We start from the raw sequence: 21,741 nt of genomic DNA, 5'->3' as shown, positions 1-21,741 counted from the left end.
AACATCCTGTATACAGGACCATCCTGCCTGAGCTGAATGTTTTTATTTCACATGTGGGCACCATTTCAGCGCATAGGAGCAAAACATGAGTCTGGGGGAGCAGCAGAAGAACCTAGCAGTGCCCTGGACACACGTACATATTGGTCTCCTTATACCCTGGATAACTGTATTAATAATTAACCCTATAGATGGTCTATATCAGTGCAACCCTAACAGTGCATGTTTTCCAGATCTCCTAGTTGGTGTAGTTGGTGCACAGGTGTGTTTATTACTGGCGGACACATGTTAAAAGGTGGTGCTAATTATATCACTTGTGATACTGGGTAGAACATGAGCGCTAGTAAAATTGTATTATATACTATTTCTATTGGGGTCATGGTGTGGGTTGAGGAGGCGGGTTTCCTGGAAACCAAAAAAAACCCTGCGTTTGCCTATAGGCCACTCCGACTCTGTCTGCCTCCTGGCTGGCACGGCCCCAAATGCCTAAAAGTATACCGGCCTGAGGGTCAAATGGCATGCTAGCCCAGCCCGACTCTGATTGTTAGGGTGCTGGCAACACAGTGGAGGAGGATACTGCAGGACCCGCTGGAAAAATAAGTTATATTAAATGTCGACGGCATATTCGTTAATGTCACTGTGCCACTAAAAAATATATGCCTCCAGTAATAAGTATCAGTGTTAAATGGAGCCCAATAAGATATCGCCATCATGTGTGATTAACTTCAGGTAATTATCTGCAAAAAAAGCAAGTACTTGTCTTACCCACTGAATTGCGACAAATAATGGGAGGAGATGAGTCTGTGTAGTAAGGTCCAACTTGCTTTCGTCCACTGTCGTCTAATATATTGAGTGGATCATTGATGTCATTAAATGAAGGAAGAGGGCGAATGGTACTAACGCTGCTAATGACTGAAACATGCTGATCAATTATTGACCCAAGCCGGTGAGATTCTGAATAGTTTAAAGGATTTCCATAGTAACCTATCAAAAAAGAAATATACAAATTTGGTAAATATCAAATGTAATGTACATATATTCTATTTTATGTCAACAGAATTTGCTACAGCTAGATATACTGGTATATGTAATGCAGGTTTTAATGATGATCATATACAACACTTAGCAGAGCCAAATACAATAGAAAAAGCAATATGGCAGAAAGAAAAAAACATTTACCTCAGATAAGCTAAATGCTGGTGAAACTATGAAGCTCATTCAGACCCGCTCGCTAGATGTGTTCGCACACACCCAGCATATGCAAATCCAGCGCACGCCCAGCAGGGCAGGCGATCGCACGGCAAGGCATTAGCACGGCCACTATATCTTGGCGTGCGATCACTTTTAGTATGCACACGCCGACCAGCCTGTTATAAGACGCCCACTTGCGCACGTCATCTACAGGAAGTGCATGAACCATTGGTACATCGAGCACCATCGGATGCGACCGCAGCATTTGAGGTTGACCATACCCTTCTGCAAGCACTGTGATCACTTCAGTGTGAAATACAACCAGGTGACATGTACTATGACGCTGCCTGTTAATTATGCACGCCTCTGAAATGGCGTTGAGACACTCAGGCCCGCCTGCGTTCACACCTCCACTCCCCCGTTTCTAGTGGCCAGCCCCTGTCACCACCCACAAATGACTTCTCCTGTTACTCACTTTGCTGGGCTGTCTATGCTCAGTGAGTGACCGCTTCCTGATCGTTCGCACTGTTCGCGCACATGCACTGCGAAGCATACGCATGTGCAGATTGTGAAAATCGGCGAGCTACGAGCGAACGCATCCTAGCGAGCGGGTCTGGATCTGCTCATAAGTTGCTTGGATCTTCCATGCCACCTATACTGATCTATTTAGCTAGCTCAACTTGAAACTCACCAATATCCAGAACATCTCTCTATTCCCAAGATGAACTTTTCACTTCTTAGATTATGCAAACAATTTGTAATTAATTTGTGTATTCATGCAACGACTGTTTATTTATACTCATGCCATAATTTTTATACAACATTTAAAATCAATACCTCCCACCATTACCTGTCTGTTGACAACATACAGGCAACTAAAGAGTTACAAAGAAAAGGAGGAGTCATAACAAACCCTTTATAAGGAAATCCTTATTTTACTTTATTTCAATACCCAGTAATGTATTGATTGACTCACCCATTTATTCAACTATTTATTTATTTATTTATTTAAATATTTATTTATTTATTTACTTATCATTGCTACATATCAGGATACATGATCGGTCTGCAGTATATATTCATTTCTGATGTATCTTTTATATAAACTATGTAAGTTTATTTAGTGCTGTTTTTATTACATCTTACAGATTTTTATTCACAGTGTCAGAAACAAATCCCTTATTAAATATTTTAACAATTAAATAAAATAATTAAATAAAATAAATGAAATTCATATAACCAACCATAGTTTGCGCCTCATACGCATTTGTTTTTACTATTTGAGTCTACAGTGGCAAAGGAAGGCTACAGGTATCCGAGGCAGCACTAGGGCTAAAAATAAATAAAGAACCCCAAGTAATACATGAGGAATTACCTACCACTTAGCTTCTAGTTTAAGAGCGCTCCGAACCACACATATATCTTTACCAGCAATGACGGAGGTTACAGTGAGAATATCTGTCTCATTTTCTCATAGTCTCTTCCAAACATATTTGACTGCAGCATACTCGCCAACAGCTCCAAATAAATCAGAATACAGTAGGCATTCAAAGTTAGAGGTTAAAAAAAGTAAAATAGATGCTCAACTCAATGCTACAGTACCTTCTCATTGGAAGGTAAAATAATTTGACTAAACCTATGCTATTACTGTGCTGAATAATTTTCCATGTAAAAAACATAAATCCATGCATAACCAGATAAGAAGTGCAATAGCTTGTAATACATGTAGGGATTATTATTATTTATTATTTTCATTTGTTTATATAGTGGTACAAGATTTCCACAGGTTCTGAACTTCTTACAAAGTACAAAAGCAACAAAGCAGAAATAGTGCAAAACAATATGGCATAACATGGGCTATGGGAAAGAGACAGTAAGGGAGTAGTTGTGGAATTTGCTCCAAGTTACCGGGGGGGGGGGCACCAGCAGGAGACCATGAGCTGCAGCTGCCTTATTTAGAATGGCAGAGAGAAGGAAGGAGGTGAGCCAGCCTACAGTTATCCCCTCACAGGGGTTGTGCTAGGCAGCAATAGGCTCCTCTTCACAGAAAGCAGGAGCCTTGGCGGGACCTGCCATACAAGCAGCTGCTTCCTGGGCACTGCTGACCGATGGCTACAAGAGAGGGACAGATTCAGCGGAAGAGATCTCCAAATGGATAGGGTAAGGGTATAGGAGGGGGAGGGTGGTTGGGTATCATTTATAGTAGGTAATATATCTATGATTTTTTTTCCTTTGTACATACTCACGAGTACACATGAGGTGTACTTAGGTGAGAGACAGTGAGCAGGGAGGATAGAGCATTGGGTTAGGATGAGAGTAGAAAGCTTTAGTGGTTTGAAGCTTTGGAGAGAGATGGAGAGTCTGATGGGAAAGGGAGAGAGTTCCAGTGGTGGGCAGCAGCACTGGTGAAATCTTGAATTGAAAGGAGGTAATCAGTTTAGGGGGAGAGACAGCAGTCATTGGCTGGGCAAAGTGGGTGGGAGGGATTATGGAGGGTGGTCAGGTCAGAGATGTAGGGTGAAAGAATTGGGTTGAGCTCTTTCAAGATATGTGATATAGATATAGAAGAGCAGAGGACCTGGGACTGAGTATTGTGATACTCCAACTATTAAAGAAGTGGAGTGGAGTTTGAACCTGAGAAATGAACACTAAAGGGACCGTTTTATAAGTAGGATGAGAACCAGGATAGGATAGTGCCCTGATTTTCTAGATAATTCAGTGTTTCCATGAGTAAGTGGTGGACAATATTAAATGCTATAGAGAGATTTAGGGGAAAAAAAGTGAATAAAAGTCTTTAGCTATGATCAAATTATTAACCACCTTAATCAGTGCAATCACTACAGAATATTGGAAATTAAATCTTGATGGAACAAAGATTCATAGGGTGTTTGAGGAAAGGAAGTAGGTAATGTGTGTATAAGAAATCTCTGAAGAAGCTTAGAGACACTTGAGATTTGAGTGATAGAATGGTCATTTGTGAGATAATTTGGATCAATATTTGCTTTTCTTTTATTTGTTTTTGATCAAAATAAGACTAATTACTGTATGCTTGAGCAATAATTGAAATATACCAGTGCAGAAGGAGAGATTAAAGATTTTAGTTAAGACTGGGCTTGGCATTGGAGGCAGAGAATTAGTGATTTGCTAGATAATAGTGTCAAATGGACTCTTAGGGCTCGATTCTATTGATTGCGAAGTAAATAGCATCGGGAGCTCACTCCCGGCACTATTTACTTCGATATCAATTGAATCGAGCCCTTTGTAAAGTAGGAAGAGAAGAAAATTTAAGAGACTCAGGGGTTGCTTCACTGAAAGAAATTCAGATATTCACCCATTTGCAGTTACATGCATCTATGTGGCAACCACTTCCCCTTTACTTCCACTTGTGAAAGTAGTGTTCATTATTATCAGCCCACATTTGCCCCAGTCCTATACAGCACCTGGTGCAAGAGATCAGACCAAAACCAGGTGAACCTCTGCATACACTTAACTCAGAATAACCTGTAATACCACCTACACGCCCTTAAGATGCACTCATAACATCATAGCCAACCCAGCTATACCCATTTAGCTACAAATGGAGTTGCAATTGAGATGCTTAAATCTCTAAATTGCTGGTACAGATGTGTCCTAACGCATTGCTTTGCAGTCGCACCAACCAGCCCCTTTCAGCGCGACAAGTCCCGTACGACTCGTCTTGAGCCGAGCATCTTTTCTGCATTTTTTTGGCTGAAAATGCATCATAGTCACAATGCAATGTGGCTAGGATGCACCAGGAGACTGCGATGATTAATTTGATATGCCACACTTGTATATCTGTATACAAAGTGCTATGATGCAGCAGTTGTGGCTTTTTTCCATGTCAAGTTCCATTGTGCTTTATTTATAGACTCATGGCCTGATTCAGAGCATATCAAGCAATTATTTGCCATTGCACATGCATATAAGCCACACTGTGCACACGCTGCGATTGTTTTGCAATTATGCACACACAGAAGAACAATTTGCAAAGTGAGTCACAGGTAGTTAGTATTTGGGGGAAGTAACGGGGGGTGGTCAGAAAAACGCTGGTGTGTCTTAGCATTTAAACGCTGTTACATGGGCATGCATAAATTAGCCATTGCAATTTCCTACACAGCATGTGTCACGGCTGGTAAGTCAGATTTACCTGTTTCAGGCGTCGGTGCGGAATCAGCAGCAGGCAATCTCAGCAGGAACTGTGGACGTGATATATAGCTCTTTTTCATAGAGACTTGGGTAGCAGTGATAACTGCCTTTGGTGATAAATGGTAGCAATAGATAGCTGTGAAGTAGCCAGGAGGAACCTGACTAGTCAGACTGGAGTAACTTGTAGAGCTGGTCAGGAACCTATAGCAGCAGCTGGATAGTGTAACTGCTGTAAGCAAATGGTAGCGTCAATGGTCAGGCTAACCAGAGTGGACCGGTAGGAGAACTTTGCAGGACTAGACTGGAACTGGCTGAAGAACCAGACCAGGACTGGTTGGAGAACTTTGCAAGGCTGGACTGGAACCGGTAGGAGAACTTGCAGAACCGGACTGGGACCGGTAGTTGAACTTGCAGAATCGGACTGGGATCGGTAATGGAACTTGCAGAACCGGACTGGGACAGGTAGTAGAACTTGCAGAACCGGACTGGGACCGATAGTGGAACTTGCAGAACAGGACCGGAACTGCTAGGAGAACTTTGCAGGGCCGGACTGGAACCTGTAGGAGAACTTGCAGAACCGCACTGGGACTGCAGGAGCCTGGAATAGAACTTGAACACAGGGAGCCAGTAACAGCATAACCTGTTACACCGCAGAAGTAACTAGTTGTTCAGGCACTGAATGCTGTCAGTACAGGATACTTAGGGCCTGATTCAGAGCCGCTCGTAAGCGGCCGCTCATTCGTTCCGAGCGACGTTCGCCCAACTGCGCATGCGTACGGATTGTAATTAGGGATGTGCAGGCTCGGATAGGTTAGAGTTTGCATGCCGAGTTCAGATTTTTCCCTCCAAAAAAACGGAACTCAGAACGAGACAAAACGTCATCTTGCATGGAATAATGATGTTTGTCCATGCAAGATGACGTTTTCCTCATTCTGAGTTCCGTTTTTTTGGAGGGAAAAATCCGAACTCGGCGTGCAAACTCGAACCTATCCGAGCCTGCACATCCCTAATTGTAAGACGCATGCGCGAACCAGTCAGTGCGGCCGAAAATCGTGTGTTCGCTAAATAGCGAATGACTGCTATTTTGAGTGACAGGAAGAGGCGTATGTGGGTGGTAATAGGGGAAGGTGCTTGAAAACGGGGAGTGGAGATCCGAACGCAGGCGTGCCTAAAGGTCAAAACGGGCATTTTAAGGGTGTGCATAATTAATAAAGCAGCATCATCGACCACGTCACTTGGTTGTTTTATAGTCAGAACTGCTCGCATGATTGTGGTAGGAAAAACCAACCACAAGAATAGCGAGCAGTTCATACGCCGTCCGATGTACTCGATTAATCTAATAAATAGCGGACATGACGTATGATGCGAGCAGCCAGGGGGCGTTTTTTTCAAAATTACTTTCGCATGTTTTGTTCGCTCGTTCAGATATAGAGGCGTGAACAGACAGCAAAAGAGTGAACGGTCAATTTAAATAGCCACCCCCTTTTTCTGAACGACCGAGCGCAAATAGCGTCCGGCTCTGAATCAGGCCCTTATACCCTTGGTCAGACAGGGACTGGCTGATGCAGTCAGGTGGTCTGATAGCAGTGCTCTGAGTGGTAGTGGAAAGTAAGATGACTGGATCCTACATGGCTAAACCCATACACAGTTTAGAAGGGAAGTCTGGTTTCCAGCAAACTGTGGACATGTAGAGGGAACAGCATGCACAGAGAGCAATTGTATCTACAATCTCTGTAGTTCTTCAAAGCTAGCACCACTGTTTGGACTACACCTGCTATTCCAATCAGGAATTTGCAGGGTTCACAGACAGAAGGAGACTCAGGTGGTGTAATCAACTTGGTAGTAACAACACAGTCTAAAGGCCCCCATACATCAGAGATTGATTGCAGCAATCGTGCAATTTGCAATCGATTTTGTATAGAAATCTTTCCCTTTTTCAATCGATTGCAGATTGCAGAGATGCCACAATCGATTGAAAAAGGGAAAGATTTTTATACACAATCAATCTCTGATGTATGGGGGCCTTTTATGCACACACTGGAAGTGTTGCAGTCTGCATGTCTGAGCAGATCTCCCAGGCAACTAGAACATCAAGATCCACAAGTCAGATGGCAGGGGTAAGTCACAAGACAAAACAAATGAAAGAACTAGTCAGGATCCTGACAGCATGAGAGCTCTCTCTGTGTTAGGAGAGCTGCTGTGTTTGCGGCTGGTCAGACCTGTCGCAAGGGCAAGATGGCTGCTCGATGTGCGTCGATGTTACCGATAATTACTCATGTAAGCGCCTTCGTACGAATATGACAAAGCAGCAGTGGGCATCCCTATGCTCAGCTGATCTTTTGAACCATTAGCATATATTCGCAGCTGCATTGCATACGAAATCGCAGCAGGCATCTGTCGCCACAGCGAGGCTAGATGTATGAGGACACATCTGTACTTGCTCACAGTTAACAACATTTCTAACAGGGTTATTTTCTTTGCCCTTAAAACAAATCTACATTTACAATATATGTTACAGGCCAAGTGTGTTTTAAATATAGCTTCTATTATGCCATAAACTTGTAAAAGATGGCCCAGGTAATCTCCAATGAATAATATAAGGAGGTACTCATTATTTTGCACAATATTTGCATGTGCTGCTTTGGACTGTGGCCCTGATTCAGAGCCGGACGCTCTGAAAGAGCGCTCTCTCTGAATCAGGTTTTTTTTTTTTTTATGTGCGGCCACCTGGCCCCTCGCATAGCTGTGGGTGACCACCCACAGCTATAACGAGTGGCCAGGTTGATGGTCGCGATGGTCAAGACCATCGTGACCATCGGGCTTGCGACGAGACCTTGTGGTAGGGTCTCGTGGCCGCAAGTCTCAGAGAGATTTCGGCTCTAACAGAGCCGGAATCTCTCCACTGACATCACTCGTGATGTCAGTGGGGCCGCCCCCAAATGGCAGGCGTTCTCATGGGAACGCCTCCATTTGGGCAGCCAGTCCCCCGGCCCTCCCACCAAAGGGGGCGAGCTGTCACTCAACATCGACAGCTCACTCCCTTTGGTGCAAGACCCGGAGCGACGGATTGCCCGTCGCTAGCCGGATCTCGCGCTTGCGCACGGTGGAGCTGGCTCCATCGTGCGCATGCGCTGTGGGCCACCATCGACCCGGTTGCGAGCGCTCAGCGCTCGCGACCGGGTCTGAATCAGGCCCTGTGCTCATTAGAAAGTGAATGTAACCTCACTTGTTAGATGTTAGAATAGTTATTGTTTACTATGACAACTAGAGATGTGCAGGCTCAGTTTGGTTCAGATTTTCCCTCCAAGTTCAAATTTTTCCCGACAAAAATTGGGTCTCAGAAAGAGGCAAAACTTCATTTTTCATTGACAAACATCATCTTTCATGGACAGAAGTCCATGAAAGATAATGTTTGTCCATGAAAGATGATGTTTTGCCTCTTTCTGAGATCCAATTTTTGGCGGGAAAAATCCAGACTTGGCGGGAAAATCCGCCGCAAACCGAGCCTGCACATCTCTAATGACAACCTCTGTTTCTTTATTCACAGCTGTTTTAACAAATGCCAGATAAACCATGGATGTAATAGGCTGCAATATTGGTCCATTAGCCATTGGTTAAAACTGCCACAAATACAGAAATAGCACAGGCTAACATATTGTCATATCTTCAAACCTTGCAGCTTTTTGAATCGGTACAGACAATAATGGGGTATGTGGCCACGTCATGATTTAGGCAATGTTATAATCAGGATGTAGTGCCTTTGAAATGCTAGGAACCCTTTAACCCCCTCCTTTCAAAACATACGTTTATTACCATGGCAGGTGGGTGTGGCAACTATTCAATGCTGCTATGTGCATCAAGACATACTGTACATGTGAACTTTCTAGCTCAAAGGACTGTCCTGCCTTTATCAGGTTATTCAGAAGGTATGCAGTTTACATGGATGTTAAGGTATATTTGGCTATGTAATGTTATTTAAGCTCTATGGAGTGTATCAGCAGCTTAAGAAGCAAGAAAGCTACATGAAGCCTCCTACTGCTGCCTTCCTTTGATTCATTCCTAGCAGGGCCAGCTCCAGGCACACTTCGTACGTGAGGCCGCACATGGGTGCTGGAGTCCGGCTGCAGAAGATCTCCGCCCTCCAACCACCTGTTTCTGTTATTATTTTATGCTGTGGCAAAGGGCTCAGTGAGGGAAGGGGTGGGGGAGCACGGGATGGTGCTGGATGCCGAGACACCTAGCACTGGCCCTGATTCCTAGGCCCATGACCAAGTGGTTAATTCAGGCTCTATGCCTGTACCATCATTGTGTGTTTTAGGCATGAAGCCCATGGCCAGGCTGAAAAAATGTGGGCACAAGGCTATTTGAGGCTACTTAAGTCTTTTAAAGCCAGAGAATACTACTATGCATGCTCCATGTTGGCTCGTTTAGTGAGGCTTTAGACCCTAAACAAGATGGCAGCCATCTGTATTTTTGCTTATGCATTATACCATCTTGTGGTTCCTTATTGTGTTGGAGTGCTGCAGTGGGACATGGACATGTCCTACTTAGCTCCAGAGAGACCCTGCTAGATACATCCTATTACAGCCACTGGCAACGCTTACAACCTGCACCGTTACCCATATATCGTCACCGGCCGGTGATCTGTATCTGCTTAAGCTTTGCTTCATGCTAAAAAGTGTGTGCTTGCATAACTGTAAGTACTGCTGTACCAATTACATTACTGCTGAATAAACCACCCCACTGGTTAAGTACTGGGCTGTTCATTGATTCAAGGCATCCGCTGGTGTGTGCAACTACTCTGCCATACCACCGCCATTCCCTTAAGTGACAAAAGAGTGCCCTATTGTTCTAGCCCTTTAATTCTTAACAGTGAGTTGAGGGTGGGTTGAGAGGCATCCTAAGAGAGAAGGGGGCCAGTGTGCATTCCCAGTCCGGGGCCCCCTCCTCTCTCCCTGGCGGCAAGCCGGGTCGCCGCAGCAGTAAACTCAGGGCACTAGAGTGTTCCCAGTCTACTGCGCATGCGCAGGTCACTTGGAAAATGGTGCAGCCACCATTTTCCCAGCGATTTCCCTAGTGCGCATGTGCACAATGCCAGAAAAATGGGCGGGGTGGACATGTGTGTGCGGTGTGGGCCCCCCCGGACCTAGGGGCCCGTTTGCACCGCACACCCTGCACCCATTATAAATACGCAGCTAGATAGGCCTAATCCCACCCACCAATAAGTAAAGGGAGGACAGTAAATACATTACTTAAGACAATTAAGAGCAGAATACTGGAGTGTGTGTTATAGCATTGATTCATTCTAACTTGATACTGCCGTTGTCACTTATGTTGGATTTGCTCATTTATATTAATTTGTGATGCAGTTTTGAAGAAGTGCACTACAGAGCCAGCATTTGTTGTTTACAGTGGGTAGGTGTGAAGTTTTGTTTGTTAGTTGCCCAGCCGAGTGGCTCATTATTAGAAATAGTTTTAAATTATAGCAGTTGTGTGAGAGGGGGTATTGTATGTCATCACAGGTACTGTGCCATGATCCCCTAGCAAAGTGAGAAAACTGCGGCGAGTATATACACTGTGTCTGTTTAGTCTTCCCTAGCCCTACTCCTACTGGGCTTAGGTGTGACTTGCACACCCGTGTAAGGTCAACAGTTATGCTTGGGTGCAAAGCACCACGAGAGTAGAACCAGTGTATTAGGGGTCTATTTTTTAAGCCTTGGATTGAGATAAAGTGGACTGAGATAAAGATCCAACCAACCAGCTCCTAACTGTCATTTTTCAAACACAGCCTGTGACATGGCAGTTAGGAGCTGATTGGCTGGTACTTTATCTCCGTTCACTTTATCTCCATCCAAGGTTTAGTAAATAGACCCCTAAGGCTGTAAAGTGGTCTGTGTACAAATCATCACAGCACTCTGGAGGGCTACAGAAATGTGTCTTTACTAGGTGCAGTCATGCTTAACAATGGCTGCATAGGCACTTCTTCAATAATAAGTTGATGGCAGTGATGCAACGTCTGTCATCCATTTTAAAGCAATACAGCATACATCTATAGAGACTACTGTGCCTGGGATGACCATTCACTTGGCCATGTGAAGCCACAGTTTTCTCTTCCCCTGTCTGGTCAACAGATACAGACCATGGGCCTGATTCAGACCCACTCGCGAGCGGCTGTCCGCTCGCAAGTGGGTCGATGTTATGCACTGAGCATGCGCACGACGGAGGGAGCTCCGTCGTGCGCATGCGCCAGACGCGACGAGCGAAGGAAAGTCCTTCGCTCGTTGTGTCCGATCAAAGGGGGCGTGCTGTCAATGTTGATTGACAGCACGCCCCCCTTGGTGGGCATGCCGGGGGCGTGCCTCCCTGACGTGCCTCCCGTCAGAAGCCGGCCCACTGACATCACTAGTGATGTCAGTGGGAGTGATTTTGGCTCTGATAGAGCCAAAATCACTCCGGAGCTTGCGGTTGAAAACCTCAACCGCAGGCTCCGGCTCGCAATTTCGATGGTCGCGATGGTCTCGACCATCGCGGCCATCACAAAGCACGCTCGTATAGCCTGTGGGTGGTGACCCACAGCTATACGAGCGTCCAGGAGGACGCTCCATGAAAATGGAGCCCGGCCCTCATTCAGAGCGTGCGCTCTGCTCAGAGCGTACGGCTCTGAATGAGGGCCCATATTTTTTATCTCTATTCTCCTTCAGGGACATACTACTTATGGGATACCAGAGGGTACAATTGTGCAGGTGTGCCAGCACAGGATCTACCAGACTGAGGTGAGTGTACACTAGGATCCCTTAAAGTAACTTCCATAAAGCATTCAGTATTTCTATGTATATTATTTTTCAGACTGAATTTTTTGTATTAAAGTCAGCTTACTTATTAATAAATTCAAAATCAAAATTGTCTTGCTAATTTAGATGCAATATGATGAATATAGCCCTGATGCATGGTTGGCCATAACAGTACCCCAAAGTACAATCGCAGTTTGTGTTTATTTTAAAAAACTGGAATCCATATGCAAAGCAGCGTTTCCACCTGGTTTATGTCAGGCATCTGTCTCACACACACTTGCAAGCCACTTGCTCCCATCTTTTCAACCATTTATATTAATTGCAACAATGTGTTTGGTATTAGACATGAATAAAACTGCTTAAACCTCCCTAATACAACACAAACAGCTAACCATTTCTTAAAGCTTTGGTAAAACACATAATAAAAGCATAGTATATATCCGAGGGGCAAAGAAATCACTAATCAATTAGCAAATCACAGGAGGCTTGCTACACTTCAATCATTATCTTCCACTGTTTGTACTTGCCTCTGATCACCCACAAATAATATGGCTTTTTTAGGAATATATGCATCTTTATTCCAGTCTGCATGTGCTTTCTATTGTAAAAGCATGCCCTTACTGTAAATGGCCTATACTAGAGTCCCAAGTCCTACAAAGTACCCTTTCTAGACGTAAGCCAGCGTAAGTGGCAGAATCATGCAAATAAGCATGAGTGCATATGTGGCACACACTGCAAACCTCCCAACTGCCTCCCTTTTCAGGGTCTGTCCCACCCGCGGGCCACAGTGTCCTGCAGGGGAAGGGGGGGAGATTTGGCAGCATCTACACAGTGCGGGGAAGAGCCTCGGGGCAGCTCAGCATCTCCAGGGTTGCTTGGCATACCTCCAGAGTGATGACAACTGGGCATGCCACAGGGCCAAGACTCTTGCCCATGAGGCCACACCCCTTATTATCTGTCACCTACCATTAACTCCACTGTGTATCTAAGCAAATAATTTCAGAATCAATGCAACTTGACTGTTCATACCTCACACATATTTGCCCTAACTTAATGTTGTCATTATTTATCTGACATACCTGAATGTCTCAAGAATCATCTACCTTATTTACATGAAGGTCTCAAGAATCATCTACCTTATTTACATGAAGGTCTCAAGAATCATCTACCTTATTTACATGAAGGTCTCAAGAATCATCTACCTTATTTACATGAAGGTTTCAAGAATTATCTACCTTCTAAAACTCTTTATAATAAAGGTTCAGAAAAGGCTATAATATTGCAGATACCTGTAACTGTTATAAATAAAATAGTAAACAAATAATTTTATACGAATTGTAACAGTACCGTTGGATGTGTTTGAAGAATAACCTCCTCCTTGACAGTTTCCAGAGACAGAACCATTTAAAAAATTAAATCCACTGGTATTAAAGAACTGCATATTTTGTATGTCTTGAGTATTTGATGACGATCCATAGTTTGAAGAAGGACGAGTGTTGAATGGAGTCACTGCACAGCTGTTGGTGAAATAATCTCGTGGAACTTGTTGCTCATTTAACTGTGAGTATCGACTCTGATCCAACCTATGGTGGAAGGCCCCAGATGGAGACTGAACATGTGCTCTAAACATGGCTTGATAGTTTGAACCAGTTCCAAAATAGTTCTGATTTGGTTGAGGAATATTTTGGTAGAGTGGTTCAGAAAATGAGGAGGCTTGAGAATGGGTAGATATTCCTGAACCCACACTAGAAGGCCTTAAAGCCATTGGTCCTTGATTTATAACACTTCCCCGGTTCAATATGGCTGGTGACATAGGTGGAGTCATCAGATGGGCTGTGCTGTGGGAAACCTCCATGTGATCTAACAAAAATAGTAAATGTTATATGAAAATATGTTTTAGTGGTACTGTATGATTAGTATTCTCTTTTTGACAAAATAGTTCTTAGTCAGGACAGTATATTATAATATTCAGATAATGTAGCTGACCTTCAAGTCCTTGATGACTTCTAATTGCCTTCTAAATTACGATATGTGTTATATTTAGGCTTCAAAATGTCTCACATCCTCACTTTTCCAGGAAAGTCACCACAATGTTTAACGTGCAATGTTTAATGTAACAAAATGTAAACCCAAACTATCAGGATAAGCGGGCAGTTCTATTAATGCTACCTTTTGTGGGACCAAAAAATTAGTGGTGGGTTTATGATCTGCCAGGAGACCAGGATATCCCAGTTTTCCAGTTGAAAATGATGTAAGCCTTAGAATACATTACTTGGATAGATCAATAGTAAACATTTTTTTATTTAAGTATCATTACTCATGATATGCATTTTCAGCCATCCTTTCAGTAGTACCATTACCACTCAAATACCTGTAAGCGTAATGTCTTCATTATTTTCATTTGTAAAAGAGTGTAAGTCACGAACAAGACCAGCATGTTGCTCTGGTGACAGATTATGGTAATTCGGTTCTTGAAGACACTCATTTTTAATTGCAGGATCACTTGCAACACCCCCAGATTTGTTTCGACTAGCAAGGAAGCAAGAGCTTGGTGAGGCAGTAAATGTGGCTTTGCTTGCATCTGGAAAGTTAAAAATATATTAATGTATCAGTAGAAGCAACATATTGCATGCTTTCATCCATAACCTGTCAACATATATTATCAAACTGAGTCAATGTTCTGTGAAGCATCTTTCTTTTAATTTATTAAATACTTAGCTGATTTTTTTTTTTAAGACGTCATCAAAAAGTATTGATTTTTAAAAAATATATATTTTATTAAGTCAAGAACACAATTTAAAAAAAAAATTTACCTATTTTAGGGAAAAAAATAAATGTAGGGTGGGTCTGGCACCACCCTATTGTAAAATACTGTATGTCCCTATTGTAAAATGACCCCCACCCTCACAGTGACAATAGATACCCAGTGACAATAGATTACCAGTTGCATTACCACCCTAGTAGTAATAAATCCCCAGTGGAAGTACCCCCACCTACCAATGTCCATAAATCATGTGGTACTACCCACCTCCGCCATGCCATGTGTCACCATTGAAATATTGCTCCCCCATCCTTCCAGTGGCAATTCATGTACTATTATGCGCCAGTTTGATGCAAATTTGTTATCTATTTTTGTGTAAAAGGTTGATGGATGGAAATCTCTGTGCAGAACTGCACTGTGCCTGTTCCCACCTTGCAGTTAGGTATCTAAGCCTGTGTAAAATCTGGTCACTCAGAGGTCACATTAAATTAGATTTGTTTTTTTCTATAGCTTATTCATACCACCCAACAGCTTCACATACCAAATCAGAACAAAATAGGGGCCACCCGTGGTCAGCCCAAACTGTAACCCACGCCTGCTGTAAATGCCCTCTGTTGGCCAAAGCTTAGGCCTTTCTGGACTGTCCCTCAGGATGGTTAGGAAGTATGACTTAGTATACACTTATCTTAAATGAAAATGCTTAGTGTCTACTGATATATTATTACAGAATAGTATCTCTTTCTTTGATTAAATGTATTGCTATAACAGACCTGAGAGTAAGTGTAAGGGGGTGAGATGTATCAAGCCTTTGAGAGAGATAAAGCGGATAAGTTTCCCATAGCAACCAATCAGCTTCTACTTGTCATTTTAAAGACTGTGCTAGATAATAGCTAGAAGCTGATTGGTTGCTATGGGCAACTTCTCCACTTTATTTCTCTCACAGGTTTCATATATATCCCTTAATGTGCGGTCCTTCTGACAGTCAGGGGTACATTTACTAAGATGGGAGTTCTATTTAAGAAGTGATGTTGCCCATAGCAACCAATCAGATTCTACTTCTCATTTATCTAGCACCTTTTAGAAGATAATACATGAAATCTGATTGTTTGCTATGGGCAACATCACTTCTTAATAGAATTCTCATCTTTACCCATTAGAAGTGTATCAGTTTGTCTATTATACCCCTTTTACATCACCAAAATAAACTGGTTTATTGCCAGGTCGACCCGGGTCACAGCCCAGTGTGAAAGGGTCCTTGAAAAATAACCCGGGTCGAGTGCCCCGCCACTACAACCGGGGTAGCGAGTAGTGTAGGACACAGTAAAAACCTGGGTTATGGGGCAGTGTGAATGGGTAACCTTTATTAAACTTTATTTATAAGGTGCCAGCATATTACAAAATGCTTTACAGGTCCAGCATGCACACCCCATACCAACACAGTGGCCAGTATATACCCCCACATATACCATACAGTGCCCAGCATACATACCCATACAGTGCCCAACATGCACACCCCATACCCATACAGTGCCCAGCATGCACACCCCATACCCACACTGACACAGTACCCATCATACACACCCTATACCCACAAACTCAAAGTGCCCCGCATACAGCCCCCCTACCCATACCATGCACCCCCAACATACATAGTGCCAGACACACACACATACAGTACAGTAATACATTACTATTCTATACCTGTAGCACAGCCACACAGCATCTGTCATGGCCCTGTGTCCAGCAGCAGAGAGCAGGGATAACTAGAGGAGAGGGTAAATACTGCCCTCACTGCAGAAGGGTGGCAGCCATGTTGCTGAAGCTCTACAATTCCGGACACCTCTCTTTCATATGCTCTCCCCCTGGTGGTCGCTGGCTGCAATTACAGCTAGAGAAGGTGCTCTATAATTGCCGACAGCTGAGGAATGCGGGAGATTTAATTAAGTTTCCAGGGCATCAGGAGACTGTGCCTTGATCCGGGAGTCTCCCGCAGGAATCGAGAGGGTAGGCAGGTATGGACATAACCCCTTTTGCCATGGTCGTAACCAGAAGTATGGGGGCCCCATAGCAAACTTTCCTCGGGGGCCCCCATAGGTCTACCTATACAGTGCCCCTGTAATTGTGCTCATTATGCAATACCCCCTGTAGTACTGCCCCTTATGCAGCACTCCTTATACAATGCCCCCTGTAGTTTTGCCCTTTATGCAATGCCCCCTGTATCAGAGCCCCTTATACATTGCCCCCTGTATTAAATCTGTTTTGCAGTGCCCCTAGTAGTGCCCCTTATGCAGTGCCCCAGTAGTGCCCCTTATACAGTGCCCATTATGCAGTGCCCCCTGTAATGCCCCTTATGCTATGCCCCCTGCTAATTCCCCTTATACAGCGCCCATTATGCAGTGCCCCCCTGTAATGCCCCTTATGCAGTACTCCAGTAATGCCAATTATGCTGAGCACCTGGTAATGCCCCATTTGCTGTGCCCCTGATAATGCCCTTTATGCTGTGCCCCCTCTGCTGTGCCCCCTCTGCTGTGCTGTACTTTTCCCTTCCTTCACGGCTGTCAGCGCTCCAGCCTCACTCCGGCGTCTGTACCTGCCGCTGACTGGATCTAACTACATCCAGCAGGCGCACAGGCTCCTCACATGTTGTGTGATGTCATCACGTCACCCGCGCACTGCATCACTTGGAACGCTGGCCTCTGAAGCGATCACAGGTGTCTAGTCTCTGATCGCTTCAGAGACCAGCATTCCCAGTTGAACCAGCAACTTGGCTGGTCGTGGTACAGAGAGTGCAGTGGGAAGCTTGCTGTGCTGGCGGGCTGCCCCATAGCAAGCGCACCCCCTGCACCCTCTGTAGTTACACTACTGCCTTTTGCACTCGCTAAATGGGTTGTGTCCTCCTTTCAATATTTAACAAGCAGAGGTAAACTAAGATTACCGCTGTTTGTCACTGCATGCCTTACTCCATCGTTATACACAGAGTGATACAGTCACTCATGCCAGCAATGGGGACCCAGAAATAGCCTTTACGGCTTCAGCAAAGCCTTCCAGACACTGCTGGGTCCTCTGTGGGTGAAAGTGTCATGCACATGTGTAGTCTGGTAATTGCACATGTGCATGACACAAAAGCCCGTTGCTGGCAGCGGTAGGATGCCAACAACATAGCAGATAATGCAGACGACAAGTGGGGCATCACTGGACCTCGCTGGTGAGGTAAGTCATCTTAAATGCCAGTGGCATAGTCATTAGTATCACTGCAATACTAAACAAAATATGCTGCTGGTAAAATATGCTGCTGACAGACTTTGTGACTACGCTACATCATGCCACACAGTTTTGTACCAAATATGCATCTTATTCACATCACTACTGCATGAAAAGTGCAATACATGAATACCCCGGACACTGGCCCTGACATTGCATGCAGTTGCTGACATTGCTAACCTGAGTACAAAGGCAAAAGACTGGTGACCAATATGAGCCGCATCATGCATCATGCTATGCAGCGGTGTGCTTAGCCTGTGACTGTATACCAATTCTGGTGTGACAACAAATACTAATCCACATGCCCAAGACCTTATAAGCAACTTTGGATGCAGCTACAATGGGAACGAGATGCTGAATTCAGACATAAGTACAAAAGCCATGGAATGCTACTCGTGGAGGAACGTCTAATTTGTGCCATGCATCTCGCGCCATATGGCACAAAAGAGGTAGGAGTATAAGGACACATCTGTATATTTTGTATTAAAAGCAGTTGCAGTTTATCTGTTATTAGTTATAAAGATTGAAAAATATATTCTACCAACCTACCTGCATTCTTCATGTACTTATCCAATAAATTCTGGAGCTCTTGTTCCTTGTCATTGTTAAACTGTGTCTCCACAGCAAGTAGTATATATTCATCAAGTAGCATTCTTATTAAATGGAATGATCCTAAAGATAAACAGAAGGGAGAGTGCAATATTGCTATTATCTGCATGACCATCTCCCCACACTCTACAAGGAGCAAGTGAAGGCAAAATAAATCAATAAATGCTGTACTTTGAATGACCTACCAAGATCAACAGTCTCTGGATCTTACTCTAATCTCTAGCTGAATGAGGCACATAGTTCAATTTATTTACTATTTGATGACACAAACATTAGATCAAAGGGCATACTGATGAAAGTAAGATGTCCTAAACTAAGACAAGCAAAGAAGACTTGATTTAAAATAAGCTGTACTGATCTCTTCTATGTACTTTATCTATTATATAAATATAGCTGAACACAAACTTTCCTGAGTCAACTAGGATGCTAGACATTTAGGAACAAATTAACACCTTACATATGTCCTTTAATACAAGGAATTAACAACATAAAACAATAAAGGGGAATTTTGTCTCTGCAATTTTGTTAAATGTGTCTCTTATTTATTAGCCACCACTTTCCAGTATTATAATATCACTACATCAATATGTCCTGGCTTAAAAGAAAATATATAAGTATGAATCTAATAGTAACAATTACCATTGTTTTTATTATTTTTATTAAACAATTAGCATTTTTATAGAGGGCATGTGTGTAGCTATTAAACAGAGAACATACAGTATATATAGGATAGGTAGCTACTATATTAGAAAAGGGGAAACCTATAACCATGACATTCTATGTAACTATATGGTCAGTTTACTTACTAAGTTATATATAACCTATAGGAATACATTACATTACATGCATTGAGTATTACTTATGTGGGCATCAATCAGAATTGACACTTAACATGGATTGATGGTACGTATAATTAAATTAGCTCTTTAAGACTGCTAAAAATGTAATAAGTGCATTGCCCATAGTTTGGGTTAAGAATGGATTTAAATTGTAGGTAAATTGGGAAGCTGTTTGGACCCCTCAAAACGTTACAATGGGTCCATAAATTTCTAGTTACAGCAAATTACTTGCAAATAAAAAGAATATTAGAAGTAACAGAGGAGGTAATTATGCAGACTAATTCCTATTCCTAAGCATTTTTATACAGGTTACATTACTTCTACCCCTATAATCTCTGCAAGGTGTTTGTTATTAGGTGTAAGAATGCCATGAGTGATGATGTATAGGTCTTTATTCATATATTAATTCATCTTGTCTACTGTAAACAGCTAAAAGTATTTACAAGAAGCATTTTAGTGTGTGTAAGGCTCAAAGTAATTTATTCCTTTTAAATTGATAGCGATTGGCTGAGGGCAGACTGCACAGCACAGCACACCTAGAAAGAGGTTAACAAGCTTACAAAGGGCAAAAGATATTCTATACTACATAGCAACCAGCTAACTAGCAAAACCTGATCATATGTCATAGATGACAAATTTAGCCATATATCTCAGCAAATAATATGATATTAAACTGGGCCGTAAATTAGACTGACATACATATCTTCAAACATCTTGTGTTTTTATTGCATTTGTTATGAAACAAAACAGTATTTACACTATACATAAAGATATTACACTTTTCATTGTTAAGCTCCAATACCAAAACTAGATGCGTTGTTTAACGTTAAAGTGTGCATAACTCGGGCTCCAAAAAAACTCCACTTCAAAAGAAAATCTTGAGCTCTCTTCTTCAGTGATTTTCCATTTTGCTTGCTGGTCTGGGAGCAGAAAAATAATAATAAAGCCATATTAGTGTAATTTGTAACGTAAAGCCTACTGCTTGTACAAGTTTATTGGAACATAACTGCCAATATTTCCCATTGGTACATGAATTAAATCACTGATTCAGACACATCAGAAGCATAAAGATGGCTGTACTTATTCTGACAAACAGGCTCACCATGTACTACAGTATTACTTTTGAAATATTGAGGTCTGAGTTTGTTCATATGAGCAAATGAACATCACAGGATATGACAAATGTTCTTCTGTAGCTTATAGAGACTGACTATCTGCTCATTTTACCTTACTATCTTGAGCTCTTTAAAGGATTATTTAACCTTTATTTAATCTTAAAGTGGTCCTCAAACTCCAGCATTTTTTTATTCTGATATAATTTAGTAAAACACCATGGCATAATGACACATAACATAATATGTCTGCTAACTGTACTTTACAATTTATTTGATTTTACAAATGTAAATAATATGTGCAGCTTCCAACTGTTGGCCCCAAGCAAATCCACCACGCAAGATACAATTAGTCACTTATACAGACTGAATGAGCAAACATTGTACAGTCATTTGTTTTTACAACAAATTTTATATGCACTCCCTGATGGGGACTAACTAGAAATGACTGGGTCCCATAACAAAATTGTGAGGAGGTTCCCATCCCATCATGCCAGTCCCCAGCTCAACACCAAGATATTATATACAAAATTCCAACTTGGGTGTCTCCTAAAATTACCTGGAACAAATCACTTTTATACATGTCAGACATTCTTGCCCTAACTGTTGTAAGTCATTGTTTTATCAAGGTGTCCCCTATTCCTCCATTTATGCTGTGCCCATACCCATTTTGTCTCCACATTTAAAATGGTAACCCTTCTTATTAAAGTTAAGTCCTGCTCATATAAAAAAAAGTGCTCTAAAGAAACCATATCTTACAGTCTTGCTACCTACAGACCTGAGACCTTATATAACATGCCATGGCTTCTTGATAACTGAGTTCTCCGGTGAAGTGATATCAGCTGGCTCCTTATTGCACTTTCATTAAATAGTGTAATGATTGGTTTCCAGTTTACTGGTTAAAACACTAATTACTCTATAATGTACCAACGGCATGGTCCACCCAATGCTCTCGAACCACATGAACTTATTTGTAGTTTAAATGTGTCTCCAGGCTTAGAGCAGAAGTAGGA

General features: G+C 42.6%; 1 protein-coding gene across 1 annotated transcript in view; it reads right to left on the bottom strand.

Moving 5' to 3' along the window:
- Positions 1–21,741, bottom strand: part of RFX6 (regulatory factor X6) — a 119,061-nt gene that overhangs the window by 14,608 nt on the left and 82,712 nt on the right. The window contains exons 14-18 of the mRNA XM_088481007.1: positions 20,419–20,536; positions 18,718–18,840; positions 14,518–14,727; positions 13,494–14,006; positions 754–981 (exon numbers count right to left, since the gene is read on the bottom strand). Coding sequence (XP_088337133.1) covers positions 754–981; positions 13,494–14,006; positions 14,518–14,727; positions 18,718–18,840; positions 20,419–20,536 — 1,192 coding nt within the window. The remainder of the gene's footprint in view (positions 1–753; positions 982–13,493; positions 14,007–14,517; positions 14,728–18,717; positions 18,841–20,418; positions 20,537–21,741) is intronic.

The sequence above is a fragment of the Taudactylus pleione genome, unplaced genomic scaffold (assembly GCF_031769625.1).
Source record: "Taudactylus pleione unplaced genomic scaffold, aTauple2 ptg000259l, whole genome shotgun sequence".
Taxonomy (NCBI): Eukaryota; Metazoa; Chordata; class Amphibia; order Anura; family Myobatrachidae; genus Taudactylus; species Taudactylus pleione.
The sequence above is the reverse complement of the archived record's forward strand: the minus strand, read 5'-3'. Positions and strand labels throughout refer to the sequence as shown.